General features: G+C 41.8%; 1 protein-coding gene across 1 annotated transcript in view; it reads right to left on the bottom strand.

Moving 5' to 3' along the window:
- ARHGAP32 (Rho GTPase activating protein 32) overlaps positions 1-15445 on the bottom strand; it is a 188203-nt gene that overhangs the window by 98084 nt on the left and 74674 nt on the right. The window contains 1 exon segment of the mRNA XM_030021349.2: positions 2190-2276. Coding sequence (XP_029877209.1) covers positions 2190-2276 — 87 coding nt within the window.

The following is a 15445-nucleotide window of genomic DNA, read 5'->3' as shown; positions in this document are numbered from 1 at the left end:
ACATAGGCTAACACGCGAGAGGTGAATCACAGACTTGGGGTGGGGAGAAAGTCTAGCTAGCCAGAAGGATTACTTAAAAAAAAAAAAAAAAAAGAAAAAAAAAATAGGAAAAGGTGATTGGTTCTATGCCTATCCTTTAACGTGATGAGGTCAACTCCCAGTGTTTTCATTTTAGTTCAGTAACGCTGAAAAAGAAGGTAACAGAACTTCTCAGCAGTTGGGCACGGTTCACAGCCTCTGGATCTACTGGACAGCAACTCAGTTAAGTCTCACTGCAAACTAGCATCTTCCTTATCACCACATTGTCCCCACACAAATCAAATCTCTGCACTGTACTCTCAGAAACATCCCCGCAAAGCACCTGAGAGTCTGACAGAAGTGTCAGACAAACCGCTGGACAGCTGGGCTCACTCAATCAGTGCACCATCAATGCTTTGCATGCTACGCGCCGGGTATTTGCTACTCCTGAGGCTTGCTCCTGCACGAACATATTCTGCAGGGTTTAAGGACATAATTATACCTGAAGGTATCCTGTTAATCTTTAGAGATGTCAGTAAGGTAGATGGAAAGATCAGAAGCGATATGCTTCCAGGTTAGAGAAAAACTGTTCTATAAAATATTGGCACTTCCACAGGCCCCTGAAATAGTCAGAAAAGAACACAAGGTTCATCTCTGCATTACGCACTGTGAATGCAGACCCAAACCCGAGGACTCAAAATGTACAGAAATTCCAGTTTCCCTAAGTCTCCTGAAAAATTTCACTCTTGGTCACTGTACTGCTCTTGGCTGGGACACAGACATGTGTCCCCCATTAAATTTTGCAGTGCTGCTTGTTAGCTTGGAATGCTTTTCTGAAAAGTGATTATTGTGTATGAAACTTGCTACAGCTGGGTTAGAACACTACTAGCAAAATGCCCAAACACAGGCACTTTCAGCCTCTCTTCTCTCTCCCAAGAGCACTATTTGTAAGTACCTGTATATACACACATGTGCACGTGTGTAGTTGCACCATTTAGGGCTAACAACAGAGAGGAATTATTCTGTGTGTTTCTATCAGACTAACTACACTGCTGTAGCTCAGCTTGTGCCAAGCTCCACCTCCAAAACAGAGCAGGATGCTTTGCTCCTCAGCTCTCTCAGAACACCCTGCACCAGTGTGCACACAGAGTTAGTGCAGAAGAGCAAATTCACTGCAAATTCAGGTCTCTGTGTGTACTAATGCCACTACGCTGGTACAGTCCGATAGCAAATACTTCCCCACCCCACACAATTCAAATGTAGGCAACACAGGTGGGCCTATTCCATACGCTTTTCTTTTAGTACCTGAGAAATGTCAGCAGAATCACATAAAGAGCTTTAAAAAGAGAGACAGACACCACAGTGATTCCCATTAATGTTCAGCATAAATTGATAAGATGGACGCTCAATAAGTGCCAAGATGAATCACAAAAAGAACTGCTATGCTAACACCAGAAAAATGACCAAATGCAGGCATTAACTCTCAACTGAATTTGTCAACGCAATATGTCCCCACAAACAACAATTTCTTTCAACATATTAAAATACGATAACCTCTTATGTAATATTTTACAAAGTCACTATCCCCATATTAGCAGGCAGGGAATCTGTGGTACAAAGTGGCAGATTTATCTGCCCAAAGCATTTTGATACCACAGTAGCAGAGGCAGTGAAAGAATTTCATACCAGATGTCTGGAGACATAACTGGGAACAGATCAAGAATCCCCATCTCCTGGCTGCCAGCAGCACGCCTTGATCAACAAAAACACTGGCCGGCATTCTCCCTCACATACTTACTCTGTTTATATATATGGTGTGCCTATGTGTCACTGTACACTCCCCCCACAACTGACAGGCATACGTATGCAGAGTCTAAGCACGCACGCTTGTGTCTCTAGGCTAATCAGCGTGCGGCTCTGCGCAAACTGTAGCGAGGATTATTTGCTTAACGGGCTCCTTTTTCTCGCCTCGATCCTCCTTTTCTTTTCTTAAAATTAGCTGGTCGCAGTACCACAGACAGCATCCTTTTGAGGACTGAGCTAGTGAAGAAGTGGAAAAAACCACATACGCCGCAGAAAAGTGTCACATCAAAATATTACGAGGCTGTGTTGCCAAACGTAATGCAATACCGTCTGCAAAAGGAGGTGGGGGGAGACAACGTGGCATTTACCTGACAAGAGATCTGTACCAGGTAGACCAGTTCCTTGGATTCACAGCCGTTTCTTGTTACTTCATTCTGTTCCTCCGGGAGCGAAAGCTACACCAAGGGAGCGGGGAGGGGGTGGAGAAAAGAAGGAGAAAGACCAGGTCAGTGAGCAGGGATAAACCAGGCATGTAATAATGCATGAAGCACAACATTCACATCAACTTGCTCCAAGACATGCTGAGTATCAGGGAATCAGGGAAGTGCTTGTCTGTCTGGAGTTGTCAGATAGAAAATATTCAGCATTCATGGCTTACACAGACCCTCAAATGCCATTGGATTTTGGCATCTCACCTGACAGTTTAAAAATAAAAATACGGTTCAAAAATAAAACAGTCATAGGAAGGCAAACTGTACAAGCCAGGGATTAAACCTCTATCTTAGGAATCTGCAAAATTAATTGTTCACGGAAAAGATCTCTATAAATATTCACGTATCAGATAACAGTGATTCCCCCCCCCCCCCCCCAATTTTATTCATTTTTTATTTTATATGTTCAGGCAGACATTAGAGAATAAAACGTATCTCCTAATTTCAGTGTTGTCAAGCAATTTACCACAACAGAGAGCTTTATGGCACCATTCATCACATACAGAGTCATTAAATACAACACCAGGATGTGGGTTTTTTCAGAGCAGTGAGGAGAGATTTAACTGTGTCATTCCTGTACATGTACCAAACGCCTTGACTAGGCCTACTACTAGTCCTGCTACTCCCACTAGTCTTGATATCCTATACTTAAAATGGCTTACATTTAATGATCTTCTCTGAAAACAGAAATTACTAAGTGATCATAAGCAAATGAAGACTGTTTGCAACGCAAATAAAAAAAGGATATATCTTCCAAAAAGCTGTTTTATAAAAGACAGAGAGATCCTTTTCCAGTGCAGAGCCCCAGGAAGAGAAAACCATGAAAGACTCCCTTAAAGGTGCACGGAACAGGATGAGGTATCTCAACCTCTCTGCACACACACAGCCATCGCTATCTTTACTCCTTAAATGATGGACGTTAAATCGTATAGTGAAAGCACTGCTGTACTTGCCGCAAGAGTTATTTCGCTTTCTTTCTTAAGCAGAAATGATGTCAGCTTAAAAATAGAAAGCATTGAAGAAGAGTCCGGGACTTTTTACACAAAGGTCTTTTGGAACAACACCTTCTTCTCTCTTGGAAAACGTGTACATAAAAATTTAGGTCTGTAAAAAAATCATAAGTAGCTAAGACCGAAAAACCCCAACAACAAATGAATGCAGAAATAAACATAAGAGTGAGGAGAAAAATCACAAATTTCTGTACTTTCAGGAATGTAGGCAGGAGAAAATCAGAACCAGGTGATTAGAGGCACGTACCTCCTGAGAAAGAGGGAAATGTAAGGCAAAATTCACTTACATATAAATGACTACCTATACCCAGAGTGAGTTTAACTTTGCATTTTGCCAGTATCCCTCTCTTCTTTGTAAAGAAGTTGCAGAGCACACAAATTCAGCACCCTTCCTTCACCAGACCTAACTTCCTGAATACTAATTTCTTTTCTGATGGTTGTATAAAGGATTGCAAATAATGAAAAAGATTTTTGGACCAAAGAAAGTCTTTGGATTTCCATAATTTATTATATTTTTACAACATTAAATGTATTTAGAGGAAGAGAGAGCATGTGTGCAAATGCTCACCGCTCCATCATGCTGGGTATGCAAATAAAACTTCCTCCTGCTTTGTGGCAGCCCTTTTTGGTGAGCAAATACAAATTTTCCATCAAAGGATTTGTATCAGAAAGCAAGTCTGCGCTTTCGGTCTTCACTGTTGCCTAACAGTGTAGAACACACTGTGCAAGTTCTTGAAGATGAAATCCACTCAGCGTCACCTCCATTTGGATACTATCTTTACTCCATCATAAATCACCTCTCTAGAAAAGCCAAGAAATGCCTCCCTCGGCCACTGTTGCAGCTTCTCCTGTACCACCTTCCCAGCACACTCTCTTTTTCAGCTTCCAGACAGCCTCTCGTTCCACCTATAAATTCTCCCTTCAAAGTGAGCTTTCTTCTGTAAAGATTTCCAGCCAGAACTTTAAAGATTTTTACGCACGCTCACATCCTCATAAGGCTGGTGTGTAATACAGTCCCAGAGATAAATCTTTCTAACTGCTGTGGAGGATCTTTCACACGGTGCGCTTAATTCCACTAAAAAACCCCCTGCATTCCAGAAAGGCAATTTTAAAGATGTGTAAGAGTGACTTTTCTATGTGTGCAACAGCTGCCATTAATGTGATTAAATACAACCATTATTTATTTCTGTATTGCACATCCCCCCCCCCCCATCATCCTTCTTTGCTATCAAATTTCACATTTAAAGCGCTACTAAGTTTCAAAACTAACTAACAGTCAAAGAAAAACAAAATAACAAAGCATGCAGTAAAGGAAAGCTAATACATGGCTGGAGGTATCTTCCACGTTCATCAGGTAACAAGGAGCTCCAGTTCAATTAAACGCGGGTTTCCTATTCATGGAGAAAATTTTCCATCCTTTAATCTTCCCTATGCTTATTTAGAGTACGTACACCTATTCTATCAGCCCACAACAAAATTTCAAGCGTTGCCTTCCTTAAGCATATCAGTGCTAAAGCACACCGCTGCAGGCTCCGCTTGATGCCAGCAGGCTCCGTTCACCTGAAAAGCCAGCAGCCAGTCAATGAAATCACCAACATACAAATGCAGCAGCTCCCTAAACCTATTCAAGGCCTGATTCTGCGCAACACAACGCGGGGCAGAAAAAGGTACAGGTCAAGTTAAGACAAAGGTTGAATTGCATTACCTTTCCTCTTAGATGTACTGTAATTTACACCAGTTTGGACTTAAGTCAAGACAAGTCTATCCAAGAACTCTCCAGAAATAGCAAGTGAATCATCTGTAGGTGTGAGGTCCATGTGTGTAGGACGAGTAAGTTACAGCAAACTTTTCATGTGAAAGAGCATACCTACCTGAGGATTAACCTACTGATTTATAGTCATCGACTTTACACCCATGTAGTTAGTTTCCACTTCGATGTTTCTGAATGTCCCCATTTAGGCAAACTCACTGTAGTGAGAAGTGACATTTTAAATCCATTGTATTGCCCTACACATATGCAACTGTTATTTCAGAGTAAAGTTGTAAAAGCTGACTGAACGACTGTTCCTCTTCCTGCAGCCAGCCTCGTGCCTACTGAGAGACAGAGAGTCGAATTGTTTACACAGGAAAATCTATTGGTTTTATCCTGTACGCTAACTGTCCTCGCAGCAAAATACCCTGGAACATGAATATTCGCTTATGTTCCCTGTTCCCCACGTGGCATAATTTTTGTTTGGCTCTGTTGACAGACATTCACTAATGCTCTTCCAAAAATCGTGGATGTCATGAAGCTTAAAAGCCTTTCCTCCTGCAACATCCCTTATAAACAATACCTCCTAGGAAGTACAGGTGCGCCCGGGCTGGATTTGAAATCCAGGGAGCACAAAGCAAAGCCTCTCTTGACCTTAGTGGACTCTGAACATGACCCACAGGCAGAATTTGGTTGACTCCAAATTGGGAGATTGATTTTCACCTTCTTAAAGAACAGACCAAAGACAGCAGGCTCTTGAGGATACCCCTGCAACAGTTTCAATGTGTATCATCTGAGATAGCTGAAATAATCTGTAAATAGTATTTATGGTAACTGATCAAAGCGTTAAACAGCATACTTTATACATATGGCTTGATGCATGATCTGAAATGTTCATTTTTCACATTCAAAATGGCTGTCAAACTTCCTGAACCTGATAAACAACTATGATACATTAGGTTCTGTTAGGTTCATTTATTATTGGAATATGTACGCTTAGCTAGCACAAATAGATATGGCTGACTTCATAAATAAGGTTTAAGGTATCCCAAACTCTTCAGTGGTAGCATTTTATGATACACAAAGAAAGCCTTAAAGATGGTCCTATGAACGCATCAGACTTTAACAGGTGTATGGATAACGCCGAGTGTTGTGAATGTTATGTCAAGGTACCATTAATAAATATAATATAATAATGAACCAAATAGCAGCAAAGACTTCCAAGAGCAGGAGGCCAGCCGAAGAAGCGATCAGCATCTCACCGTATCAACAGTAACAGTTTCACCTTGGTATCTTGAAAGACAAAATGAAGTCACATATCTTGCTCATGCACAATTTTGCCAAAAAGAGCAGTGCTTGCTAGCCAAGACTTTATTGATCATATATACAAGCAGGACTAGCTTAAAAACGCTTCTACTTCATGTGGTCTTCCCCACTATCTGAGAAAAAGCAGCTCATCTCTAGTAAGCTAGCAGATAAAGACAGTGATTACGGGAGTCTCCTACAGAGGATAATTTATTGGTTATTCCTCTTGTAGAGATAAACAGCAACAAAGTAAACAGGAGGGTAAGTTATGATACGGCACATTCAGAAGTCTTATCCAAAAGCTCAGTAGTTTTACAGGGTACAACTCTGCGCGTGTGCGTTTACCTTCCAGAACAGGGGTTAACAAGAACAAAACAAACTCTCCCATCTCTCCTCTCCAAAGTGGCTTTGGAAGCTTCCTTCTGCTCTCCCTCCAAGAATAATCCTCGCATCAAACTCTGGCAGATCTGTGCTTGGAGCAAAGCAGCAGGCATTTTAAAGACTCATTTGTTTGTCTGGAGCTTCACAATTTCAAGGCTACTGTGAACCTGTCTGGAAGGCGCGTGGGACCTGCCACGTTCTCCGCAGAGAGATCCAAAAGGCAAGGGCTAGTGACTGCGGAGAGGGCTTTAATTAGAGCAGAGGCAGCTTCTAAGTGGCCCTGTTTTATGAGCATGTTTCACTTGTCAGTGTGACCACAGGCAGAAAAACAATTAAAATACAACTTTTGAGATTCACGCAGTCATTTTTTTTGCTTTAAACCACAGAGTCACATTCTTGCGTGCTCCTCTTACAAACTACAAAAACTTTGAAAAATCATTTCAAGGAAAAGCACTCCATAAATCTGTTGCCAAGACTAGGATTGTTGGCTACTAAATTAAAGTGCCAAATCCTTACCAGGTAAGAGCTGGCTTGGCTTTGCAAGGTCAATGGGGCTGTGTCCGCTCCTCCTAGCTGTGCCTCTGACCCCCAGATGTCAAAGTAAGCTCATTTAGATAGCTTTGGCTTTAATTTCCGTGTTTCCCTTGTTTGCCGAGTGATGTTAACTCCATCATCCAGCTCTCCTGATGAAAGGATAATTTGTGAAAAGCTTGGGAAGCATAGATTTGATTCGTCTATGAAACTCATTTATTTCAACTTCTGCTTCATAAAGCCACGAACACATTGATCTCGCTCGCACACACGTATCTCGGCGAGTGAGTAACGCAGAGTGTTGGCGGACAGCCAGCATGCAGAACAGCACATACTTAAAGAAAAGGTTACAAGAGCTTTGGCAAAGCTATCCTATGTGTTTGATAACTAACACCATGAACTTGCCTTGCTTCCAGTGACATAATTCATTTTGCACAGTGTTGTTAGCTAAAGCTTAAAATCTTACCTGCAGCCAAAAAAAATCTGAAAATTTAAAAAAAAGAACCAAACAGAAAATAATAGGAAGAAAAAAAAACCCCAACCAAATCCCCCTCCACAATGCAATTAGAGTTAAGGTTAGAATTTAATGTGGAAGGCATTAAATAATTAGATGATAATTAATTAGAGAATGAAAACTGTGGGCTAGGAAAATATGCTTGATTCCTTCTCCCTTCAAATCTTCTCCCTAGCTGTTTCCAAGTAGACGGAGCAGAATCATTCCTCCCAAACTCCAAACCTGACGGCATTACCTGTGCTTTAATTAAACTACTCCACCGAGAAACCACCTCACGTCAGAGGTGTGGAGCCTACGCTGACCTGGGACACCCCCAAGGACGACCACTCTAGAGAGCAGCGAAAGCCCGCAGAATAACTCTTACGACCTCTTGGGGGTCGATTTCAATATTCCACACAGCATCTCCCAAGTTCTTATCTAAATTCCCCTGAAAACGACGCACTGGTTGGGAGCCAGTAGGAAGCCAAAAAGTCTATAGCTTACGCACTACTGTATTTGCACTCTGGTGACTGGCTCCTGCAAAGAGTTTTAGTGACACTATTAGTACATAATCGAGACAATATTAAGCCACAGGGAGCTATTACTAGCTTTTCCAGCAAAATGTAAGCACAATCACACATATCCATTACCAAGCCTGAGCTGTCAGATACATTTCTGGCTTCTCATACCGAGATGCTGACAGAAACATGCCTGTCCTTGACCCTGAACAGCAGGTGCATCTACCTGAACATATGGTCCTGCCTCTGATTTGGTTTGATCTGCATGCACGAAGCGCAATACACGTGTTATCGCCATAAAACCTGCTGTGAAGCGACGAAGAAACTGCACCTCCCTGCGCATAACGTAAGGCAAATGCACGCTCTCGTCACGTGAAAAACGCATTTCATGGCCAATCAAAGTAATTAAATACATAAAATGAATACAGCTGCTCTCTCTATGGATTAAGAGAAACTGCAATGCTTTGTAATATTAAAATCATTAGAAGTTTGCTATAAAGTATGAGCAAGGTAAGCCTCGTTAGCAGAGCCAGGCCACCCGTGACCCCACACAACCGACTGGCAGCATCTGGCACAGTGGTCCAGGCAGGATGAAGAGGTCACGGGAGATTCGAGCTCCCCAGCACGGAAGGATGGGATGGGGCAGATGGCAATGAATCAGCCTCACGGGCAAGCATAAACTCCAGCAGGTTTCATCTCAAACATAGCGCACATCTGTAGAAATCTCGAGGAGAGAAGAGATGGCAAGAATGCTGAAGAAGTGTCTTTTGCCAGGAGTTTTAAGTCAGTGGAAAGGCTGATGCTTTTCCTGGCAGAGGATGTGTCATTGTTCCAAGGAAACCTGGTAATCTTTTTACGTTTTTCCGAGATGGAATTTAAGGTTAACTCCCTGGCAAAAGCAGCCAGACACATGCAACTGAAATATCTGCCGCTCAAACTCAGCCATAGCAAAAGCTCATTAAGTTTCCAAACCACTATTACATCTGATAATTTTTTCTGACAGTATTAGGAACAGACTTTTTTTTTTTTATTCTTTCTAAACCACCACACTTCTAATGTCTCCTTGATGTCTGTCCTCTCGTTAATTTACGATGTTTGTGCAATTTAGCAAATCAGACGAGGGAAAAACCACAGGACAAATGTCACCTTTATGCATCGCTCTGGAATGTATGTATTGGGTGAAAAGTATGTCTGATGGCCAAAAGCGAGAAACATGAGGCTAATTTTCCTGTGAAATATTGCTATGTTTTATTTTAAAAAAACCTGTAGGGCCCAAATATACTTGGGACAAATCCTGAAGAAATTAAAAGCCTTAACACTGATCAAACTCAGAGATGCAGACTCATTACAAGAAAAAGCTTTTATTACCTCTCTCAGCTCCAGTCCCTAATAGACAATACTTTAACTATCTCCTAAATTACTCTGGTGATTTAAACACCACTTCATCTTCATTTAGCTGAGTCCATTACTTACATCAGTTTGTCTTGTAAAGGGGCACCTTCAAGACCTGTTTTTTGATATATTTGAAGATATTATTTTATTATTTTGAAATCTTAGGTTGGCAAATCTTTTCAAACAGGGAAACGTTTTCTAACTAATTACTCTGACAGCACAAATGTATTTATCTGGCCTATTTTTCCTCTCTCCAGATTTATCTTGCTAAATGTACTAATTATACTCCCACACAGTTCCCCATCTTCTGCTTTCTCCTTTTCATACTGAACCGTAGCTTCAGAGCGGGAAAAGAACAGCCCTCAACAGAGTGGCTTCTTTACCCAAGCATAAATATCCTGCAGTAATGATGAAAGTAAAGACAAGAAAGACATGTTTAAAGAATATTTTTGTATCTGAAACTCCATTTCTTCACTGCTGCTTGAAAGCAGCCCTTTGAAAACTCAAAAGCAGTACCCAAGAGCAGCAAAAAAATCAAACACAGCTCAACAAGACAAAAAAAAGAAAATGCATCTTCTGTAACGCCACGCAGATTACTACTCCAAGCTAACCACAGTGTGACAAAATCACTTGCTGCACGTCTGAACGGCACGGAGCACGATATATTATACATTATCTCCAGACAATCAGTGAAACACTGCAGGCCTGCCGCACTCAACTGTAATCAGCGCCAGGGTGAAAGACATGCGAGGAAAGCTCTCCCAGGGCTGCCGAATTTTCATGTCAGTTTTGTAAAGCGCATATGATACAACTGTGTGGAAGCATCGCGTAGCTTAATTCTGGCCACATAAGTTTGCTAATATTGGCACTGAGGTTCACTGCGTAGTTCATCTTCGTATTTGTATGCTGAAATTAAACTCAAATACACCTCTGCAAAACGCAAAATGTTCCCATGAAGGTACCCTGGTTTTCCCCCATGGACTGAGCAGAGTACAACAGAAAACATCACGGGAACACCTAAGAAGGATACTAGCGATAGAGGTGACATTAAATGCTGGCTTAAATTCTCTTCCTAGCCAATGTAAGTTCACATCAAATCGCAGGTGTACTCAGAAGGCCGAATTTTATGCAAGTACAAGCACTAAGTAAATTTTAAAGGTTGTGGGATGTGTATTTTGCCTGTAGCTACCTTCAGAACTATTTTAAGCTTGCAAATCACGAGACAATTTTTTCCTATGGAAGCGTGATTATTCAGCAGTCAGCATCCCTTCAACTGAGCTTCACCTTCAAGACTAATAAATCCTACCATCGTTTATAAATATGCACAGCTAAAGAAAAAGGGCAGATACTAACTCCACAGCAGGATCCTTGAGGTGCTTTAATCATACTGGATGCAATAATAGTGCCACATGTGCCTTATATGCACAAGATCAGGTCTCCTTTGGGTTATTTTGTTATTTTGTTTTTAATATAAGCTTCCAATGAGGTCATGCATGCATGCTGCGCATCTCGGTACTTCTGAGACAGGCTAGAACAGCTGTGACACTCCTCGAGTTCCTTCGCAAATCAAAACTATTGCGGAGGATAACTTTAAAGACAGAGGAGAGTATGCTGGGCACCCATGCTGACTAGAACATGTGAAAAACAGAGCTCCTGTGGTGCGACTAGCTGGTGCAACCTTTTAAGTACACATCCACCTGAACTCTCTCACAGGGGCTGGCCATCGGCATCACTTTAAGATGGCAGAGAAGAAGGGCATCTCAAGAGATTTAGTCACTCCTGGATTTGGCGTCTGATTTAGAGGTTGATTGCAGAATGTAATGCCGGACAAAGGTTACTAAAGCTGTTCCCACTGCTGCTCACAGGTTTTTGTTAGTGGCATGCCTTTAGGGCAGGCAACTCCCCTTGCTCAGGGAAAGCAGAGGAATACCCCCGACAGATGGTGGACAGAAAAATACACGGCACCTACAGGCAAGCAGTAGCCAGCTTCAGACGGAAATTCAACAACAGCTTTTAGCACTGACTAAAGTTGTCGGCATAGGTCTGATGGGTGTTGATTTCCATTACGTTACTCTAGTTGAGAATGATGACTTTGTTTTCTTGGTGATGAATACCACCTGGGGTTACAACATGTTGCTCACTAGGTGCTTGTGTATAAGCAGGTCCAGAAGCATTCCCTTGTCAGGAAGAATTTGCATAGGTGCAACAATACACAGGACTGGGGATGGGATGCTCATGTAACTACATGCCAGGAAAGACTCCACTGCAAATACAGCAGCTTCTGACGCGATGTTTTTAAGTCTACCATACTGACTGGTACAGGACAGTTCCACTCTGAGTATTAAAGGTGGTAAATTAGACAAATGGTAAAAGATAAGGCATGTTGAGAAAGATTAATCAACTAAGCCAGCAATACAAAATAAACGTGAAACCAGGCAAAACACTTGCCCAGTGCCACATTTCTGTTGCACACAGCAAGAGGAGATGGAAGGCAACTCCTCATGACTTCTACCCTTTCCAATCTCACATACAGTTTTGGAGAGGTGGATCCTCCCCATGCCACGCTATCCATGCTAGCCTGCTATTGCAATGCTGCTCTCAGACACAACACACAGTGGGATCTAGTTCGTGCCTCTCTGAAGATGAAATCAGGAGTAACCTTGACAGAATTTGACTCTTACTGCAGTCAGAAATGCGCAACTTGGAAAGATCTCACTTCGAATCCCTGATTCCAGGTTGAGCTGCCAACAGAGGCAGCTTATGTATACGCTGCTGGAGTTTGTTTGTTTTAATTCTTAAGCCAAGTATATTTGATGCCTAAGCTTGTTGAGACATAAAATCTCAGGGAGTTGTATCAGAGATACTTTTCCCAGATTTCCATGTATTAAGTTGCAAATGTTTTCTCATGTGGTCTCACCCTTTTATTTCCTCTAAATGTGTAAGAAGGTCAATCTTCATAAGCAATGAAATATTCATAAAAACTTCTTAGATGCAGCCATTAGGGACTCCATTAGGCAAAAACAACTTCTTAGGGTCTGAAAACAGAATGTTTTCATGAAGTTAAAATATCTGATGTTATTAAAAACAAACTAACGAACACCCCCTCCACGCGGCTGCATGCAGAGCAGGGCCTTGGGCACTCGATGATTGGCAAAGAGGACATAACATCCTGGAAAGCTCCATAAGCTGAATTTGCCACCTGTGGGTTTTCTGGTTGGAATTTAGTAGGTTTGCCTTTTGTCTTTAAAGCTCTGCATGAACTGACCGCTAAGAAACTTCCTTACTCCGTGCAATCCAGGCTATAGAAATAATGTCCATAAGATAAATTAGACCCAAAACACTGTTAGTGAGAGAACTCTTTACATTAAAGCTGCTAGGCTGAAAACTGCTTTTCACCTTAGTTGGGTGAAACCTGGATTTTCTGGCTCCTTCGTATGAAGCAGAATCTATCTCACTTGTAATGAAGTTTGGGAAGACGTGGGAGAAACACAGAACTACTACCACATTTGCTTCACAGATTTCTTTCCTGCATGGTTTTTTGCTTCCGTGATGACCTCAATTTCTTCTTTCTCATGGGGGAAACTAATTCCAGTCTCTGGGGTTTCAGAAGGCAACAATGAAACACAACACTACACAGTGGCTCTCAAACAAATGTTTACCATGGGCAGGGGCGGCTGTACATTTGCCAGACGTACAACAGGTAATAAGTTACACGTGGTGACAACATGGAAAGTCCCTGCATTCAGTAACTGTGACCACAGTTGGGGAATCACTGCCAGAGCGTATCTCAGAGTACGCATGGGTGCAAGCAATCGTGTTCCTTCTGCAAACTCATCCTCAAGAGAGCTTATTAGGCCATGCCCAACACCATGCTAACCAGGCTCCAGGGCTACAGCAGCCCTGAAGCACAGGAGTAAACGTCCATGTACTCCGCTGCATAGACATGTGCTTCAGGGATTAAGAACTAGAAGATAAATGAACAGAACCTGTTACTGCCTCCACCTATTACTTCTGACCACCAAGAGACGTACCATGGGATAAAACACAAAGGAAAAAGACAGTTTTGCTAGCACACCTACGACGGAAATCAAAACCACAGCTATTTCAAAGAAAGCTTGTGGGGTTAGCCCAGCCCCAGAGACATGAATGCATCTGGTTTCAGTAAACACAGAGCCTCTATTATGGCATGTTGTTGATTAAATGATTGTTTTGTTGTTCGGAGAAAAGGGAGCATTCCACTTTGACAGGCACAGGAGGATGTGTGATGTCTTGCTCCACAGCCTCAGTATTTTCACAGAGCGTGCTGAAGCATTGACACTCCATCCAAGCATACCTGGCCAGCCTTGCTGGAGGAAAGCAATGATCAGTGCGTTGCCTATAGGCCCCATGTTGCTTGCTGTACAGACATCAGGGCTCACAAGGAAAGGAAAGAAAGCAGTAAGCGTAGTGCAGGCAAAAGCAGATGAAAATAATCTTGAAGTACACAAGTTACATCTTTCAAATTCATTTCCATAAAACAATATCGCATAAATGAAACATTTCCTTAATAAAAGCAATTGCAAGGATGTGTTAAATGACTAAGGGTATAGGTTCCCATTAATACTATAGTGCTGACAAAATATAATTACAAACATTGTAGCAATTCCTGGCACAGATACCTCCAGGTACAATAAACCAGGCCCGAAGCAGAGGGGGTTGAGTTGGTTTTGATGTAAAAGAGTTTGAACACATATTTGTGTGTCTTTACGGAAAGTGCCTTTTAGAGTGCATCATGCAAACAGCATTTCTGGACCAGGCAGAGGATTTTGAACTTCTTGTTCTATTTCAAACTCCTGAGGTTTGACTCTTAGTAAGCTGCACAGTACTTGTCAGCAGTTTGTCCCCTAGATCTCCAGAGCATATAGAGTTGTTCCCTATGAATTCCTAGCTATTAAAATGTGAAAGATAAAAATGAAGGAAAGAAAGAAAGAAAGAAACAAACAAACAAACAAAAAAACAAAAAAACAAAAAACCCAGCTACTCACAGAAGTGTGTTGTAAGGAATCAGCATAAGAAAAAAGCCACAAGTCAAACAAATAGATTCCAAAAAATTAATTTCAATCTCACAGCTGCTGAATTTGGTGCACGAAAAGCACTTCCATGCAAGCAGTGTAGTATTTTGAGAGCAGCTAGTCCAAACAGTCCTCCTTACTCTACTCTGACTGCTCAAACACAAACACATAAATAAAACACAAAAAAGCTCTCCGTTTCTTTGACGTATGCAAATATTAAGCTCAGATTGTTTGCGTAACACAGGTACTGTATCACCAGCTCTTACTTGTCACACTAACCAAAAACTCAAATGAAAGGTGTCACTCAGCCTGACACAACTAACAGAGGGGGAAAAAAGTATGTAAAGACATTCCCTTTATTCACATATGCAAATCTGGGTGCGAGGGATAAAAGGATTAGTGGGCCACATGAAAAGCAATGAGCAAAGATAGGCAGGAAATAGGAAGTGGTTTAAGTCCAACTCTCCTACACAAAAGACAAGGAGAGCTGAGCCAGCACAAAGGGAGAAGTTAGGACACATCCACATCCTAAAAGCTTACAGTGACTTACAATTTCCGAATGAAGGAGCAATGGTAATTCTCATAAATATTTTGCAGGGGTCTTGCAGATGCTTTGCACAGATCTGCACCGCTCATTGAGACCTTGGAATGGCACTAACCTGCCCGTGGCAGGAATTTCAGAGGTAGGCACGTGGACAAAGT

The sequence above is a fragment of the Aquila chrysaetos genome, chromosome 8 (assembly GCF_900496995.4).
Source record: "Aquila chrysaetos chrysaetos chromosome 8, bAquChr1.4, whole genome shotgun sequence".
NCBI classification, from domain to species: domain Eukaryota; kingdom Metazoa; phylum Chordata; class Aves; order Accipitriformes; family Accipitridae; genus Aquila; species Aquila chrysaetos.
The sequence above is the reverse complement of the archived record's forward strand: the minus strand, read 5'-3'. Positions and strand labels throughout refer to the sequence as shown.